The sequence below is a fragment of the Nomascus leucogenys genome, chromosome 20, assembly GCF_006542625.1.
Source record: "Nomascus leucogenys isolate Asia chromosome 20, Asia_NLE_v1, whole genome shotgun sequence".
NCBI classification, from domain to species: domain Eukaryota; kingdom Metazoa; phylum Chordata; class Mammalia; order Primates; family Hylobatidae; genus Nomascus; species Nomascus leucogenys.
This window is the reverse complement of record NC_044400.1, coordinates 25,638,137-25,657,732: the sequence shown is the minus strand read 5'-3', so window position 1 is coordinate 25,657,732 and position 19,596 is coordinate 25,638,137. Positions and strand designations below refer to the sequence as shown.

The 19,596-nt window shown below is 35.6% G+C and overlaps 1 protein-coding gene across 4 annotated transcripts in view; it reads right to left on the bottom strand.

Annotated features, from left to right (window-relative positions):
* The window catches only part of PTPN4 (protein tyrosine phosphatase non-receptor type 4), a 226,098-nt gene that overhangs the window by 82,745 nt on the left and 123,757 nt on the right, over positions 1-19,596 (bottom strand). For all 4 annotated transcript variants that reach the window (XM_003277173.4, XM_030801359.1, XM_030801360.1 and 1 more), the window contains 2 exons: positions 17,154-17,241; positions 2,148-2,236 (listed from right to left, as the gene is read on the bottom strand). In XM_003277173.4, the coding sequence (XP_003277221.1) occupies positions 2,148-2,236; positions 17,154-17,241 (177 nt within the window). The remainder of the gene's footprint in view (positions 1-2,147; positions 2,237-17,153; positions 17,242-19,596) is intronic.

Sequence of the window (19,596 nt, the reverse complement as noted above, 5' to 3'; positions counted from 1 at the left end):
GTGTTGCAACTGCCTGGGTCTTAGGGGGTGTGTAGAGGGAGTGCAAACTCCCTCTCTGAAACAATGCCATGGTGTGGACTTCAAGCAGCTCCCTATGCTAGTATCATGGCCCATGAGGGCCAAGGGCTCTCATATAAGTAGAACTGCAGTAATCTTTGGTGAAAATGTGAACTATTGAGGATCTCTTGCTTACCTTTTCCTTGCAATGGGCAATTCCTCCTGGCTCTCAGGTGATCCTGGCTAGGCTGGCTACTTTGCTTCCCTCTCCTTCTGTGTCTCAGAGGTTCCCTGTCACTTCCTTGTTGAATTCTTCTGTTCTCTTTTAAATGTCCTATTCATTTATCTACCTGCTGATTTGGTCCTTCAGCAAGTAGATTCGTTTATCTACTTGCTGATTTGGTCCTTCTTTGTGGAAGACACAAGTGCCTCCGTCACTCTAGTCAGCCATCTTGAAGTCCCCTCTCTGCTTTCTTTTCTTTCTGTAGATCCAGATTCCTGTCTTATATTATTTTCCTTTTCTGTGAAGAACTTCTTTTGACATTTCTCACAAGGCAGGTCTACTGGCAACAAATTTCATCAATTTTTGTTTGTGTGTGTGGAAGTCATTATTTCTCTTTCACTTCTGAAGGATAACTTTGCTACAGACTTCTAGGTTGGTGGGTTTTTTCTTTCAACACTTTAACCAAAATATTTCACTCCAGTTTCTTCTTGCTTACATGGTTTCTGAAGAGAAATACAACATATTTTTTACCTTGTTCCTCTGGGTTAAATGTGCTTTTTATGCTTTGCTTTTTAAAAGATTTTCTGCAGCATGACTATGATATGTCTAAGTGTGGATTTTTGGGTTATTTAACCTGCTAGGTGTTCTCTGAACTTTCTGCATCTGTGATTCAGTGGCTGTCATGAATTTTGGAAAACTATCAGCCACTATTTTTTCAGATATTTATTTCTTCTGTTCTTCTCTCTCTTTATTCCCATCACGTCTTAAATACTGTTCTTTCATTCCTTTTTCCCATCACTTTTCAGTTTTTGAAGTTTCTATTGACATATCTTCAAGCTCACTCATTTTTTTCTCATGTATAATCCACTGATAAGACCAAAGGCATTCTTCATTTCTGTTGCAATGCATTTGATTTCTAGCATTCCTGTTTAATTCTTTCTCATAAGGTTTCCATCTCTGTGCTGCTTACATTTCTGTCTGTTCTTGTACGTTACACACTTTTTCCATATACTTTTCCCTTAGTCTATTAATTACAGTTATTTTAAATTTCTGGTATAATACTTCCAAAATTTCTTCTATATCTGGGTCTGGTTCTCATCCTTGCTTTGTTTTTTCAATTTGTGTTTACTGCCTTTCGACACGTCTTGTAATTTTTTGCTAAATGCTGGATATGATATACTGGGTAAAAGAAAGAAATAAATATGCCTTTGGTGTGAAGTTTTATGTAGACCTGGCAAGGCATAAGGCTATGTTTAATGTTTGTGTACAAACTGTAGGTGTCAAGAGGTTATAATTTACTCTATCTTTGTTTTTCACATCCCTGCTGTCTTCGGGTTTCCCTAAGGGACTCCTAAATAATCTGAGCCTTAAAATTATTTTAGTTGTGATTCCCTGTTATTATTTATGAGCCATGTTGATGTGGCAGTTAGGTGTGGGATAGGGAGGAATCATTCTTTCATCCTGTAATTAGGTCTTAGTGGTTTAGTGGTCTGTGTCTCATGGCTGCGATCTTCAGTGCTTCTCAGGTCAACCCCTCCTTAGGTGAGATAAGAAAGCAGGAGGGGTCTAAATTGGGTATTTCCATTCTCCCACTTTGGTTAAACTCTGATAAAACCCACACTGGTTAGATGCTGGTAAAACAGTTTGCCCTGGGGGCAAACCTCTGTTAAAAAGACTGGAAAGCTCTGATCATCTTTCAAAAATTCCATAAAAGAAAAATTCGTAAGTAATAGTTTTTAATAAGTAATTTTGAAATAAACTATTTTGGTGTCTTCTGGTAGGTGCTAACTAAATGGGAAAAAGTATAAAGTTTATCTCACAAATAAAATGACAACATTAAAATAGTTCAACAGCCACTGTCTTTAATATAAATTATTATATTTAGTAATACAGTGGTAAACATAGAAGTATCAATAGATGTTCTTACCATGGAAAGGTATTCATTCGTACTCTGTTCTTATAAATCAGAATTCCTCCTGACATCACTCCAATCATAATCTCATTGTTACTCTGATCCTTCAAAAAAAAAATGAATAAAAACATGATAAATCTAAATTAATGGGCTTTGTTAGAGATATATTTTAAAAATAGGATTCTTTTTTTAAAACTAAACATGGCATTTTCAAAGGTTGCAAAGAACTGAATACTAATTAGAAACCCAAATGGTAATTATTACCAAATAAAAATAAAGAACAAATTTTAAACCAAACTGAAATGTCTTATTAAAATTCTTTAATCTAATGCAAAATGGATCTCCGGATTTCCCACAATTTACGACTAGAACTGACTCTTTGGAATAGGAACCAAGAATTCAGAAATCAGAGACCTTTTCCTTAGTATTCGTTTTACCATTCCTAAAACTATTACAATCCATTTACTAAGTAACTGTGATGCTAACATCACAAACATGAATAAAACATGGAGGAATTCAGAGTTTGGTGAAAAGGAACCCAATAAAGCGATATTTACAACATAATGAGACGTCCTATAACTAATACATTAGAAACATCATGAGAGTATACAATAGAGAACAATTCTTAAGAGAGTTTAGAAGACCCCAGAGAAGAACATTTGAATTTGTGCCTTGAAGAATGAGTGAGAGTTTTCATACTAAATGACCCAATTTGAATAGCTAACCTACATTAATGAGAGAATGGGTAAAATAAAAATGCATTTCTTAGGTGCTAATTTACCTTGAAACTATTTTGCTTCTTTATTTAAAAGATTCTACAAGTAAACTAATACAGAAGGCACGCTTTTGCCACCTACCATTTATTTAATCAGAAGATAGAACTTATTAATAAAATATAAACTAGATTTTATCATTGTCTTCCTAGAACAAATACTTTATAGTATCAATAACTTCTAATGAAATAAAATCTTATTAATCTGTTAGGTAAGATAATACATAAATGGTCAAATGCAACCGTGTATATTAATTTGCATGGCTGCCTTTGACTAGCAATAATCAACATTATTTTAGTACATTATTATCAGAGTATTAAAAAGCATTTTTAAAGGACATCAATTAGAAGTTTGGATCAAGATGTGAAGACTGAGCCTAAATGATGCAAGGGTAAATATATACTCCTATTAGACTATCTGCTCCCAACCTCATAAAACATTAGAGAAGATATACATTAGGGAAGATATATATAAAGCAAAAGAATCTGTAATACTTAAAAACAATCTATAACATATGAACATATGTTATCAATGGACCAGACATCTTGAAGAATCCTTAAAGATATAAAGTGGTAGGACTAGATTTACTGAGAGGAAAAAAAAATTCATAAAACCACAGCCCAAACTATGCAGGAAACGGACTGCTCTACGTGGAGGTAAAGACGGAAATGAAATTTTCAGGTGCGAGTTCAGTTACCATAGATAAAAGAATTAAGAGAGGCCTGCAAATTACTGTCAGGAGAATCAGGTAGGGAGTAGCTGTGGTAATTAACTCCGAACAGTCCCACAATCCCACTCCAACTGGATTCAACTATAGGAAAGGAAAGTGTGAAGCCTGTCTAAAACAGCAATTGTGGACAGTAGGTCCAAAAATTTAGAATTACGGGTAATCCCCAGAAGGAATGAATGGAGAACCCCAGACTGAAAGAGGCAAACTATAGGCACATTGTAGCTGGCTTTGTATTCCTTCCCACCTTAACCATCACGTAAGGCAGGCTACAGTAAAGAGAAATAGCATTCGCAACCAAGTGAACTAGAAATCACAAATACAAAAGAGAGTACATAACCAAAAATCACCAAGTATTTGTGGAAAGCTAATACCATTAGAGAGATATACCAAACCCAATAAACAGAGAAGCCAATCAAGATACAATGTTAGTAGAAAAACAAGTTTAAAAAATAACATATTCAGAAATGTGTAGGAACTCAAGTTTTAAATTATAGATATCTAGACTGAAGTGGCAGTTCCCAAGGCATTCCTAGACTTGGGTAAGATAAAACGAGAGAACAAGTATTATAGCCTTTAGGGACACAAATGTTATTAATTCCAATGTCTAGAAAAATACACTTTGACCACCTTAATTTAAAATACCTTATTTTGCTTTTCTTCATATCACTTATTAATACTGTACTATAAATCTATTAAATAAATTATTCACTAGAACCCAAGTAACAAAGAGTAGAGCTATTTATTGGATTCTTAGGCATAGAAAAAAGTACCTTGCAGGCATCAAAAAAAGTACCTTGTACTCTTTTGCAGCATAAATGGCTCCGTATTATTACTGTCTGTATGAAAATGTCTTAGCTGTTTAGCTTGGGATCCAAGGCCTTTTACATAACTATTCCCATTTAATCTCTCCTCCCTAACTGGTAAAAATCTTCTACCCTAGCCAGGCCATTTTTATATGTTTTGTGTGCCCACAATTACGTGTTAAAAGTGTTCTCATATCTCTGATAATATCTCCCTGCCAAATCAAGCCAAACCAAACCAAAGTCTAGATTACATCCATCTTCTCAGTAAAAATTTTATTAGCCCACATCTACATGTTTCTCTCATATTTATCTGTTTCTTAAACCACTTATCTGAAAGACCTAATTATTGTAGAGATAAGGGCTGAGATTGTGCATAACAGTGTCTTTCAAACTACATGTGGAAAAGGACCAGTTATGTTTTGTTGTTTTTGTTGTTTAAGTTTCCAATCTGTCAGCTATTGATGCTTTTGCAAAACACACTAACATGCTTTATGTCAGACTGCTATAAAAGTAGCTAAATCTTACACTTAATTTCTGCATGTGTCTCTTCATGGACCAACTACAGTTTACAGACTGGCAACAGTCTGTGGATCATACTTGGAACATCAATGAACAATCACATCATTTCACACTCCTCCAAAGAGCCTACTTATCAAATACGTTATTTGATTTCTGATGGTAATTTTATGCTTACACTTATCCAGTCATATTACTAGAAAATGTTTAATATAAAATCAGATTATAAAGATTTGTGATGAGCTTTAACTATGTAGTTATCTTCGGAACTATGATTAAATGATAATTAAAGTGGAGAATTTATAATACGCAGTGGCTATACGGTTTGAAAATGTAAATTCAGAGCAACTATGAAAAAAGAAATAAAATGGGAGATAAAGTTAAAATTTTTCATTGTTCTAGTAATAACTGATATGGTAATTATAAGTACTATCTTTAATTACAGGATAGCATGAAGCAAATAAATAATTTTAGGATATGTGAATTGTAGAATTCTTTGAGCCCTAAGAACCAAAATATTCTGTGTATCTCAATATAGATATAGAAACTAGTAAATTCCCAACTCTGTTCACTTAAAAAGCCTAGAAACAATGACCAACCCAGTAGGAATAAGCATCCTTAGCACCCACACTGAGATTTTTGAAATATCATTTTCCGTTAAAAGGGCTTCTTGGAGAAATGGCTAATTTCATGTCCGTGGCAAAACATCTTAAAAACACTAGATAGAATAAAAGCTATCAAAGACTAGACCAAGATCATGTCAAAAGGACTTAGGAGGCTGGGTGCGGTGGCTCATGCCTGTAATCCCAGCACTTTGGAAGGCTGAGGCAGGTGGATCACTTGAAGTCAGGAGTTTGAGATCAGCCTGGCCAACATGGTGAAACCCCGTCTCTATCAAAAACAAACAAACAACAAACAAAAATTAGCTGGGTGTGGTGGTGTGCACCTTTAGTCCAGCTACTTAAGAGGCTGAGGTGGGAGAATCACTTGAACCCTGGAGGCAGAGGTTGCAGTGAGCTGAGACTACACCACTATACTTCAGCCTGGGAGACAGAGTGAGACCCTGTTTCAAAAAAAAAAAAAAAAAAAAGACTTACAAGCCAAAAGAAAACCACTCCCCACTGGTGACCAAAGATGGGCTAATTTGAGCTTTAATAAGGAGAATAATTATACTGTATTAAATCTTATCAGTAATATCTTAAATACTTATTAAATCTTATCAGTAATATCCGATCCACCACTTCATATTCATTACCTTGAAAACCAGGTAAATAAAAGGAAAAGAATCAAACATTCTTTTCCATGTGTTTTCTATATGAACTATACCACTGGGTAACTGAATAGTAAAAGAAAGAAAACGACCCCTTATAAAATCATTCCAGCAAATAAATAAAAACAAAAATATATTAGGGTATCTCCATTTTGCAGCTTTCAATAAATTAATGGATCTAGGCATCCAGCCTAAATAGCTGCTAGCACAGAATAAGAGCAAAACCCAGGCATTATGCACCACCTGAAAAAAGAACATAACAGACATCAATCTTGAATCTGAACATGCTGCTAGATTAAGCTGCCAATCTGCAGGAAATAGGACAGCAAATTATGTTGAATTACATTATGAATATGTGATCAAGTAAAATCCAGACTGTAAGAAACTACAGGTAAAATAATCCAGTGCTTCACAGGTAAATTCTAAGCACAAGAGAAGAAGCAACAACCTGTAGATTAAAAAGAGAGATCTCAGTTACTGTGAGTCAAATAAAATACACTAAACAACAGCAAGACCAAGCTACAGTTTCTAGCAAGGCACACTTGGGTAATAAAAATTATTTAAAAAAAAATACTATGTAGGAAGGAGCTGTTATTGGGAAAAGGTTTCTGGAGTAACTGGCAACATTCTACCACTTGAACTGGGTGGTAGTTACAAGGATGTTTGCCTTACAGTAATTCAGTAAGATATACATACCTGTCTGTGTTTTATTTTACAACAGTATGTTTAAAAAAGCAGGAAAAAAAGATATTTAAACTGAATATGAATAGATGTTCTAACATTTTCTACACATACCCTAATTGTTCATTTCACTTTCTCTTGTGGTGTATAGACCCCCATCTCTTCCTTTTTTTTTTTTTTTTGAGATGGAGTCTGGCTCTATCGCCTAGGCTGGAGTGCAATGGCGCCATCTCAGCTCACTGCAAGCTCTGCCTCCCGCGTTCAGGCCATTCTCCTTCCGCAGCCTCCAGAGTAGCTGGGACTACAGGTGCCCACCACCACACCCGGCTAATTTTTTTGTATTTTTAGTAGAGACGGGGTGTCACCGTGTTAGCCAGGATGGTCTCGATCTCCTGACCTCGTGATCCGCTCACCTCGGCCTCCTAAAGTGCTGGGATTACAGCCGTGAGTCACTGCACCCAGCGTTTTTTTTTTTTTTTTTTTTTTTGAGATGGAGTCTCGCTCTTGTCGCCCAGGCTGGAGTGCAGTGGAGCGATCTTGGCTCACTGCAACCTCCGCTCCCAGGTTCAAGCAATTCTCCTGCCTCACCCTCCTGAGTAGCTGGGATTACAGGCTTCCACCACCACCACGCCCAGCTAATTTTTGTACTTTTAGTAGAGACGAGGTTTCACCATGTTGGCCAGGCTGGTCTCAAACTCCTGACCTCAGGTGATCCACCCACCTCGGCCTCCCAACATCCCCTCCTTTCTTTGGAGACTACTACACTATACACAAACTAATTACCTAGGGTACTTGAATGTTCTGACCTCTCTACTATCACATGTTAACAGTACAATAACTCAAACCCACTCAATGTTATGATGTACGTAAGAACAACATTAATTTTATGCAGTGGAGACAGCCGTTAATTTTCTTAATTACTTTTAATTATAAAATAATTTCAAAACAATATACAACAATTTCAAATATCAAATAAGAAGTCAAAGACTCCCCTCATCACCTTCCCTGCCTCCTTCCCTCATTCCCAGAGATAATCGCTATTAACACTTTGGTGTATATTTTCCTCTATCTTTTTACAACTTTTTCTAACACATCTATAAATATTTTAAAGAATGGAGTTTCAGTAATGGAAGTGAGCAAAGATTATATTCATATTAATATTTGCCCCCCAAAAGATTTGTACAAATTTATATTTCAACAACGTATTAGAGTGTCCACTTTCCCATACTGAGGCAAAAAATAGTTATTTTTAATCCTTTGAACTTTTGCTAATCTGATAAGATTGGTACCTCCTTGTTTTCATTATTAGTGACAAGTGCATAATATTGGTCACCAATATTTCTCCTGTGAAATGTTTATTGTATCTGTATGCCATATGTTTCTACTTACAAGTTTTAAAAAAATTATTCCTTTGGGGAACTCTTTATAAAACATGAATATTAAAAAATTTTCTGTAACATATGTTGAAATTATTTTCTTTTATCCTGTAGCAGTGTGTTCTTTTCTAATATATCGTTTGTTTAAAATTTTCATGTCTGTCTATTTTTAATGTAGTTAGGCATAAAGGCTTACACATTCATTAATGATGAAAAAAATGTTTGTATGCTTTATATAGGCCTAATGGAGTATGAGAATGCAAACAAATTATTCAGTGAAAATGAAAACAATTAGTGACCTATCTATGCTTTCATAAAGATGCTTGATATAGAAAGATGGTTGACTAAAAATAAAATAATGCCACGTCACAATGAGTGAAAGCACACATCAGAATTATGGAAAACCACTATGTGATTTGAGTACAGTAGAGTGACATGGATAAAGTCATATGTATAGCTCCAATCTGAGAAAAGAGTTCCTTTCTCTGTTCCAAGAGATTACATTTGTAAATTGTTTGATTATTTTAATGGATCTGTCAAAAAGTCTTCAAATACATGCAGGTTAAAAATGAGGTTTTGGAAAGAAGCTATAAATTAGCTCTTAATACAGAAATAGGGATTATATGGTCACATTACTTAACTTTTCCATGTCTCATTTTCCTCATCTGTAAAGTGGAGATAATAATACTCCTGCCTCACAAGGCTGTTGTAAGGATTAAATGGGATTAATACATAACGCCCTAAGAAGGATGGCTGGCACGTAGTAAATGCTATATAGGTGTTTCCTGTTATTATTATCTGTGTCCTACAGAGCAAAAGTCCTCAAAATTACTGTTCTCAGTTTTTTTCTTTTTTTCTTTCATATCCTCTCATCACTCTTTGGCCATCACTGCACCTCCAAAACTGCTCTTGAAAAGTCACCAGTGACCTCCACTTTTCTAATCCAGTTCTCTGTCCTCATTTTATTTGACCTAACAGCATCATCTGACAAAGATGACTGCTCCTGATTTACTTGGCTTCAGAGACACACATTTGTGTCTTTGATAGAAAGAAAGGCTCTCCTTTCTGAATGGCTGCTCCTTCTTGGTCTCCTTTCCTGGCTCTTCTTCATCTCTTCAAATTCTAAACATTGAAGTGTTCCAACTTTGAGGACCTATTCTCTTCAGTGTCTACTAAATTTACTCCCTCAGTGCTCTCATCTCATGATTAACTATTAACTATATGCTAACAATTCCCAAATGTATTATTTCTAGTCCCGACTTTTCCTCTCAACTCCAGGTCCATAAATGGAATTGCCTACCCCTCTTTCATGAGGATTTACGTCTCTTCAAATTTAACATGTGCCAAGACAAATTCTTGACTTATGCTCCTACTAAATCTGCTTCTCCCAGGTCTTTCCCAACTTAGTAAAAGTTCAGGCCAAAAGCTTTGGAATAATTACCAAATCCTTTTTCTCTCACACCCATAGCCAGTACACATGAGTAAAAGCTGTCACTTCCATATTCAAAATATATTCAAAATCTGATTACTGTCCACCACCCCAATACTACAAGAACCATTACCTTTCACCTGGATCACTCCAACAGTCTCTTCCCTTAGTATCTTATAGTATATTCTCAAAACAAAAGTCATTGTTATATTTTAAAAATGTAAATTCACAACATGTCTTTTATTGCCTCAAAACTCTCTAATGGTTTTGATTATAATTAAAAGCCAAAGTCCTTAAAATGTTTTATAAAGATGTGGTGGCTCATGTCTGCAGTCCCAGCACTTTGGGAGGCCGAGGCAGGTATGATTGCCTGAGCTGAGAAGTTTGAGACCAGCCTGAGCAACACAGCAAGACTCCATCTCCACTTAAAAAAAAAAAAAAAAAATTCAACAGGCATGGTGACACATGCCTGTGGTCCCAGCTACGTGGAAGGCTGAGGTGGGAGGATCACTTGGGCCCGAGAGACCAAGGCTGCAGTGAGCTGAGATTGCACCAATGCACTCCAGCCTGGATGACAGAGCAAGACTCTGCCTCAAAAGAAAGAAAGATAGGAAAAAAAAAAAAAAAGTCTTATAAAGTTCTTGTCTGCTTTGATCTCATCTCCTAATACTCTCCTCTCCTTGTTCGCACTACACTAGCCATACTAAACTCTTAGCTATTATTTGAACTGCTATATACACTATTTCATTGGTCTTTCCTCTGCTTAGAATAATCTCCTCCCAGATGTTTGCATAGCTCTTTCAGATCTGTTTACCTTCTCAGTGAGACCTTCCCTGATCCCTCATTTGTTTGTCTTAATTCCCCTTTCTCAGCTTAACTTTTCTTCATAGCATTTATCAATATCTGACATATGACCTACTTAATTTTTTAAAAGAACTGAAGTACTATATAGTAAAATGTACATTTCTTAAATGTACAACTCAAAATTTTACACACATACATACACGTACCTATTTACACTCCAACATAACCATCACAAACTAATATATAGAACATTTTGAAAAACCCAGAAAGCTCCCTCATGAGTCTCCCAGTTAATAAACATTCCTCCAGAACTGACTGCTATTCTGACTTCTATCAATATAGATTGGTATTTTGCCAGTTACTGAACTTCAATGGAATCAAATAGTATATACTCTGATATACCCATAATTGTTCATTTATAGTTTTGTTTCTTGCCCCACAGAATGCAAGCTTTGGGAGGGTTCAATTTTATCTACTTTACTCACTGCTATATCTACAATATCTATAAATGAGATGATATTACTGCATGCAGCCAGAATCGAAGTCTATGTACTCTACTCAACCCAAACCATAGATAAATCTTCAGGAAAAAGTCCTCCCCTACAAAAGCAAATTCAAATATAAGCAGCAGCAACTATTGCACCAGAGGCACAGATACAATGTAAGCACATGGGAAACATGAAATAGCAAGGAAATACGGTATCTCCAAAAGAATACAATAATTCTCCAGCAATAGATCTTAATCAAAAAGAAAATTTCAAAATCCCAGCATGAAATAAAGAATTCAAATTATTGACTTGAAAGCTCAGTGAGAATTCTGAAAAACAATACAAATAAGTCAGGAAAACTATTCAGGGTATGAATGAGAAATTTACCAAAGAGATATTTTTTTAAAGAACCTAATAAAAATTCTGAAGCTGTTTCATGCCTGTAATCCCACACTTTGGGAGGCCAAGGTGGGTGGATCACCTGAGGTCAGGAGTTCGAGACCAGCCCGTCCAACGTGGTGAAACCCCATCTCTACTAAAAATACAAAAATTAGCCAGGCATGGTGGCGTGCTCCAGTAATCCCAGCTACTGGGGAGGCTGAGGCACAAGAATCACTCGAATCTGGGAGGCGGAGGTTGCAGTGAGCTGAGATCACACCACTGCACTCTAACCTGGGCAACAGAGCAAGACTCCATCTCAGAAACAAACAAACAAACAAAAACTGACACTGGAGAATTCACTGAAAAAAATACAAAATTCTTTGGAAAACTTCAACAATAGCCTACATCAGTCCGAAGAATGAATCTTGGAACTTGAAGACAGGTCTTTCAGAATAATCCAGTCAAACAAAAATAAAGAAAAGAGATGAAAAAAGAATGAGCAAAGCCTTCCTGAAATTTGAGGCAAGATAAGGTGACCAAATTTACATGTTATTTGTATCCCCAAGCAGATAATAATGTAAAGAGGTGTTCTCCATGGAACATTATAATCAGACTGTCTAAAGTCAAACTTCAGGAACAAATCCTAAAAACAGCAGAAGTGTCTCATCACCTATAAAGAAAACCCCACCAGTCTAACAGTGAATCTCTCAGCAGAAATTTTATAGGCCAGAAGACAACGGAATGACATATTGAAAGTGCTGAAAGAAAAAACCTGCCACTCAAGAATACTATATCCATCAAAATTATCACTCATAAATGAAAGGGAAATGAAATCATTCACAGACAAATAAATCCTGTGGGAATTCTATACCACTAGATCAGTTCTACAAGATATGCTCAAGGGAGTCCTAAACTTGGAAGTGAAATGATAACCTATACCATCACGAAAACACACAAAAGTATAAAACTTAATGAGTAAAGAAATACAAAGGAGGAAGAGAAAGAACTCAAACAGTATCACTACAGAAACTCATCAAAACAACAAACTATAGGAGAAAAAGAAAGAAACACAGAATACATGTAATAACCAGAAAACAATTAACAATATGAAAAGAACAAAACCTCACATACCAATAACTTCGAATGTAAATAGATCAAATTCTCCTCTTAAAAGACACAAAATGGCTGAATGGATTAAAATACATAATTCAACTATATGTTGTTTAAAAGACACTCAGTTTTTCATTAAAAACACATATAGACTGAAAATAAAGGGATGGAAAAAAATACTCCACACAAACGAAAACCAAAAGTTAGGAGTACCCCAACTTTTATCAGATAAAACAGATTTTAATTATTTCAAGAACAGTTAAAAAAAAAAAAGACAAAGCAGGTCATTATATAATGATAAAGAGACCAACCCAGTAAGAGGACATAACTATTCTAAATATATATGCACCAAACATTGGAGTACCTAGATTCATAAAACAAATATTACTAGATGTAAAGAGAGACACACACTGGAATACAATAACAGTAGGGGCCTAACACCTCACTCTCAGCATTAGACAGATCTAGAAAAAAAGTACAGAAACATTGGACTTAAACTGAACATTAGATCAAATGGACCAAACAGACACTTACAGAACATTCTACTGAACAATGCAGAATATGCATATTTTCATAAGCACATGGAACACCTTCCAAGATAGGCCATATGTTTGGCTGCAAAACAAGTCTCAACAAATTAGTTAAACAACATGCTTCTAAATGACCATTGGGTCAATCAAGAAATTAAGATGGAAATAAAAAATTCTTTGAAACAAATGAAAATGGAATACAACGTAGCAAAACCTGTGGGATACGACAAAGGCACTGATAAGAGGGATGTTTACAGCAATAAATGCCTACACAAAAAAAGGAGAAAGATTACAAGTTAACAGTCTAACAATGCATCTCAAAAACCTGGAATAGCAAGAACAAAACAAACCTAAAATTAGTAGAACAGAAATAACAAAGATCAGAGCAGAAATAAATGAAATAGTGACTATAAAAAATATGATGGATAAATGAAACGAAAAGTTGGTTCTTCAAAAAGATAAACAAAATTAATAAACTGCTAGACTAACCAAGAAGACAGAATATCCAAATAAGTAAAATCAGAAATGAAAAGGAGACATTGCAACTGATACGACAGAAATACAAAAGATTATCGAGACTTTTTTTTTTTTTTTGAGACAGAGTCTTGCTCTGTCTCCCAGGCTGGAGTGCAGTGGCATGTCTTGGCTCACTGCAAGCTCCGCCTATGGGGTTCATGCCATTCTCCTGCCTCAGCCTCCCGAGTAGTGGGGACTACAAGTGCCCACCACCACACCCGGCTAATTTTTTTGTATTTTTAGTAGAGACGGGGTTTCACCACATTAGCCAGGATGGTCTCGATCTCCTGACCTCGTGATCCGCCCGTCTCAGCCTCCCAAAGTGCTGGGATTACAGGCATAAGCCACCGCGCCTGGCCCATCAGAGACTATTACGAACAACTACAAGCTGACAAACTGGGAAACCTAGAGGAAATGAATTCCTGGAAACATATAACCTACCAAGACTGAATCAAGAAGAAATAGAAAACCTGAAGAGATCAATAATGTGTAGTGAGATTGAAATCAGTAAAGAAAGTCTCCCAACACAGAAACGCCCAGGACCAGATGGATTCAAAGCTGAATTTCACCAAACACACAAAGACGTAATAACATTCCTGAAACTATTCCAAAAAAAAACTGAAGAGGAGGGAATTCTCCTAACTCATTCTATAAGGTCAGCATTAGCATCACACCAAAACCAGACAAAGATGCAAAAACTAGAAAAAAGAAAACTACAGGCCAATAATCCCTGATGAACACAGACACCAACATCTTGAACAAAGTACTAGCAAACCAAATCCAACAGCATGTTAGAAACATAATACACCACAATCAGATACAATACATTATATCAGGAATGTATGGATAGTTCAACACACACAAATCAATAAACATGATATATCACAAGAACATAATAAAGAATAAAAACCATATGACCATCTCAAAAGACATTGTAAAAGCATTTGAAAACTTCAACATCTCAACAAAAGCACAGAAGGAACGTACCTCAAAATAATAAAAGCCATATATGACAAACCCAAAGTCAACAGCATACTGAACACAGAAAAGTTGAAATTGTTCTCCCTAAGAAATGGAAAAAGACAAGGATGCCCACTTTCACACTCTTATTCAACATAGTAGTGGAAGTCCTAGCCAGAGCACTCAGGCAAGAGAAAAAAGGAAAAGGTATCCAAATTGGGAAAGAGGAAGTCAAATGGCCTCTTTTTGCTGATGATATGATCTTATATCTAAAAAAACCTAAAGACTCCACCACAAATGCTTAGATTTCATAAATAAATTCAGTTAAAATCAACACATAAAAACCAGCAGCACTTCTATACATCAATAATGATCTAGCTGAGAAAGAAAGCAAGAAGGCAATCCCATTTACAATAGCTACAAAAAATACCTAGGAGTAAATTTAACCAAGAAGGTGAATGATCTCTACAAGGAAAACTACAAAACATTGATGAAAAATTTAAGATGACACAAACAAACAGAAAAAATCCCATGCCTTTGGAACTGAAGAACTAATAATATTGTTAAAATGACCATATTGCCAAAGCACTCTACAGATCCAGTGCAATCCCTATCAAAATACCAACATCGTTCTTCACAGAATTAGAAAAAAAAATCCTAAAATTCATATAGAAACAAAAAAGAGCTCAAATAGCCAAAGCAATCTGGAGCAAAAAGAACAAAGCATCAAAATACCCAATGTCAAAATATATTACAAGGCAACAGTAACCAAAACAGCATGGTACTGATATAAAAACATACACAGAGACCAATAGGACAGACTAGAGAACCCAGAAACAAAGCCAAATATTTACAGCCAACTGATCTTCAACAAAGTCAACAAGAACTTACATTGGGGAAAGGATATTCTCTTCAATAAATGGTTCTGAGAAAATCAGATAGCCACATACAGAGGAAGAACACTGGACATCTAGCTCTTATCATATACAAAAATCAACTCAAGACAATTAAAGACTTAAGTGTAATACCCAAAACTATAAAAATACTAGAAGAAAGGACAGGATCTTACTGTCACCCAGGCTGGAGTGAAGTGGCATGATCATAGCTTACAGAAGCCTTAGACTCCTGGGCTCAGCTGATCCTTCTGCCTCAGCCTCCTGAGCAGCTGGGACTACAGGCATGCACCACCATGCCCAGGTCATTTTTTAAATTTGTAGAGATGAGATCTCATTATGTTTCCCAGCCTGGTCTTGAACACCTGGGCTCACACAATCCTCCTGCCTCGCCGTCCCAAGATGTTGGGATTATAGGCATGATACATTATAACCGGCCCCTTTTTATTTTTCACCATAGTTTAATTCATATGTTTCAAGTTCCATCTGTTTTAAACTTTATTATAATAAAAAACAAACTAGTTACACAAATACTGACCAGTACATTACATTTTTAAGAATCATGTTCAAAAGATATAGGCCCTAAATAAGGAAGGAAAATAAAGGGGCATATTTTAAAGAAAGCAGAAAGTTGAACTTAAAATAAAAGTTGAAGGAAAGAAAAAAAGAAAGCTGAAAGTTTCTAACAGACACATTTTAAATGGAATCAGACAAAAAGATTTCCAAGTAACACTCAGAATTACAAGATAAAATCATCTGAGGAAAGCAACTCATCTGGTCTGTTAAAGGAAACATTGACATAAGCTTTGTGAAACATAAGAACTAATGTTCCTCTCCCAGAACATGGTCAGGTAAGGTCCTAAAGGATAAAACCATTACATGAAGTAGAACTTTGGGTACTTCAACAACTATCTGTGTACCTGTGAGTGTCTGCGTATTAAAATGATTGAAAATAATTATCTAAGAAAAATATTGGCTCTGAATTCCCTTTCAGGCTGATATCCTTTTTAGGCTCAACTATTCATTCCCAAGAGAAGATAAACGCTATCACCAACTCAACTGATGATTATAATTCCACTTTTCGCTGGGTATAGAACAGCTGTACTCCAAGTACTTTTGATAAAGAACTCAAGAAAAACATGAGGAAACACACAAATACAGGATAAACACTCACAAATATGCTTATGCCAGGAGGTTACCAGTTTTTCAAATGCAGCAATGTTTGACACAAGGGAAAAGAAGTTACACAGTATAATACAGAAAAAGTCAGTGACTATAAATTCCACTTCAATACAGGGAGGGGGGAGAGATAAAAATATGTTAATATGCTCCATGTTGTGCTTTATAAATAAAAACTCATAATAGTGCTATTAAATGATGAAAACAAAGTAAGTGCACTAATACAGGCCTCAGTGATGTGAGAACATTTTTAATGGTCATTATTATAAAAATATACAAAAGCCACTTTTCCTATAGCTTAACAATTATATTTTAAAATAAATATTCTAAAGGTACTATATCTTATGGTCTGTAAAAATTATCTTTACATATAAAACACTACCTTGAAGAATCCACATTAACCATCCTTCACATTCAGGAATTGAATCTTAAGTTATTGTGAAAATACTTAAATTCAGAGGAAATTTTCAGTCCAGCTATGTCAGCAGCAATCAAATTCCATTTGTTATCTAATCTTAAAAAATGTTATACTGAGTAACAGAGCCTAACTCAACAACATCGAAGTAAGTTTTCTTCACTTACCCTTGCATAGTGGAATTCAACTCCATAGAGTTCTAAGGTACGTGCTGTGTTTAGGTAATTAAATTCTGCCTCTGCAGGAGATAAGCCTCTATAAAGACATCATTAAGTTAAAAATTAGATCAATTAATCAAATATGGCTAAATTAGAAAAAGGCTATTTATCTGAAAAAAACTGAGCAGTCTAATTAAATCTACAAAACACCATGCAGGACTACTCCTCTAACTTACCTGGAGGGCACACTTTCAGTAACCCAAATTATTATTTTCCAGAATACTGTCTTATTTTCTAGAAATACAAGAATACACCAAGTTTTTAAAGCTCCTATTTATATGGATGACTATAACAAAACCCCTCACTTTTAGATATAACTTAAAAGCAGTATTTCTCAAAATTTGGTTCATATACCATATCTGCATTTAAATCACACAGGGTATCTCTGAAACCTGCAGATTCTAAGCCAACCTCCAGGGCAGTGCTTCTCAGAGTGTGGTGCACAGACAGAAGTTGATTCACAGTATGGAACCTGAGTGTTGGAGGCTTGTATAGCAATCTGCCTGGGTAATATCTGTTAAATCTAACAGTAAAAAACAAAACAAAAAAAACAAACAAATGAGGACTTGTATTTTTTAGTCTTTGTTTTCTTTCTCCACTTTATTTTTCTAGTAATTAATTTTTATTATATTCTACAAAATATAAGTAACACAATAATGACAGCTGGGGGGAAGAAATCATCTTTCATCACAGATGGTTTAAGAAGACTATTCTGTAGAGTCTGATTTAGAAAGGATGAGGTCAAAACTGTTTATATTTAACAAGAATACCAAGTGATTCTTACAAACACAAGTTGAAGAACCATTGCTCTAAATGTAAGGCCTTTAAAAATAGATTTACTCCTATTTCACATATAGTTTTAACAACCGTAGTTATCTGTTATTATCAGACTACAGCAGAGCAAAAGCAGCAAATTACAAAAACAAAGATACAAACTTTCTATTCACTAATGCTACTAGAAAAAGGAGCCAACAGCCCGCTAATGCATGATCATAACACGACTCCTCAAAAGAAGCAGTACATTTCCAATTTCTATAAAATTAAATTAAATATATTCTCCCTCCAGTTAAAGTGGATACTTCTATTTTTCTTCATTTAAAGATCTGATGAATCATTTACTTAAACCAAATAGAAATATATAATCAACAGAAATATATAATCAATAAGATTTTCCTTAAGAGTCTTTTTATTATCGGTAAATTTAAAAAATCTGGCTTATCTTCAAACTCTTGATTCTGATATGCTATATGTATAACTTTCACTATGAATGGAATTTACTTAGACTAAAATAGCCCCCTCACCACATTAGGCAGTCCATTAAAAACTCTTAGTCATTAGTCTATTTTAGATCAGGAATCAGCAAACCTTTTATTGCAAAGGGCTGGACAGTAAATATTGTAGGCTTTTAGGACATACAGTCTCTGTGGCAACTATTTAGCTTGGCCATTGTGCAAAAACAGCCATAGACAACATATAAATGAATGAGGGCATCTGTGTTCCAGTAAGTGTTTTATTCATGAACACTGGATTTTATAAAATTTCACATGCCACAAAATGCTATTCTTCTTTTGATTTTCTGCAACCATTTAAAATCTATATAACAATCTTAGACTGTGGGCCATATAAAAATAGGCAATGGGGGCCGGGTGCGGTGGCTCACGCCTGTAATCCCAGCACTTTGGGAGGCTGAGGCGGGTGGATCACGAGGTCAGGAGATCAAGACTATTCTGGCTAACATGGTGAAACCCCATCTCTACTAAATATAAAAAAAATTAGCCGGGCATGGTGGCGGGCACCTGCAGTCCCAGCTACCGGGAGGCTGAGGCAGGAGAATGGCATGAACCCGGGAGGCGGAGCTTGCAGCGAGCCGAGATAGCGCCACTGCACTCCAGCCTGGGTGACGGAGAGAGACTCCGTTTCAAAGGGCCATGGTTTGTTATCCTGTTTTAGATACATGAGTTACTAGTAAAAGAAAGTAAGTTTTCTTAACAATAACAACAGCTAACATTTCTTCAGTGCCTACAATGTGCTATGTATGGTTCTGAGAACCTTATGTATACAAACTCATTTAAGACCTACAATAACTCCAGAGATAGATAGATACTTTTATTATCCCCAGTTTACATAAGGAAACAGAGAAGAAGAGGCATAAAGCAGTTTGGCCAAGGTTATAACATAGTAAGTAATCTTACAGAATTTCAAACCAGGCAGTCTGGCTCTTTAGTTCAGACTCTTAGCCAACATGCAACACTGCCTTAGTTTTTCCCTGAGTGTTCTGAATCGTATATTGAAGCACAACTGAATTCTGAACCAATAAACAATATTACTTTCTATTCAAGGCAACAAATCTCTTTTGAAAAAAAAATATAGAAAATTATACTCGCACAAAAAA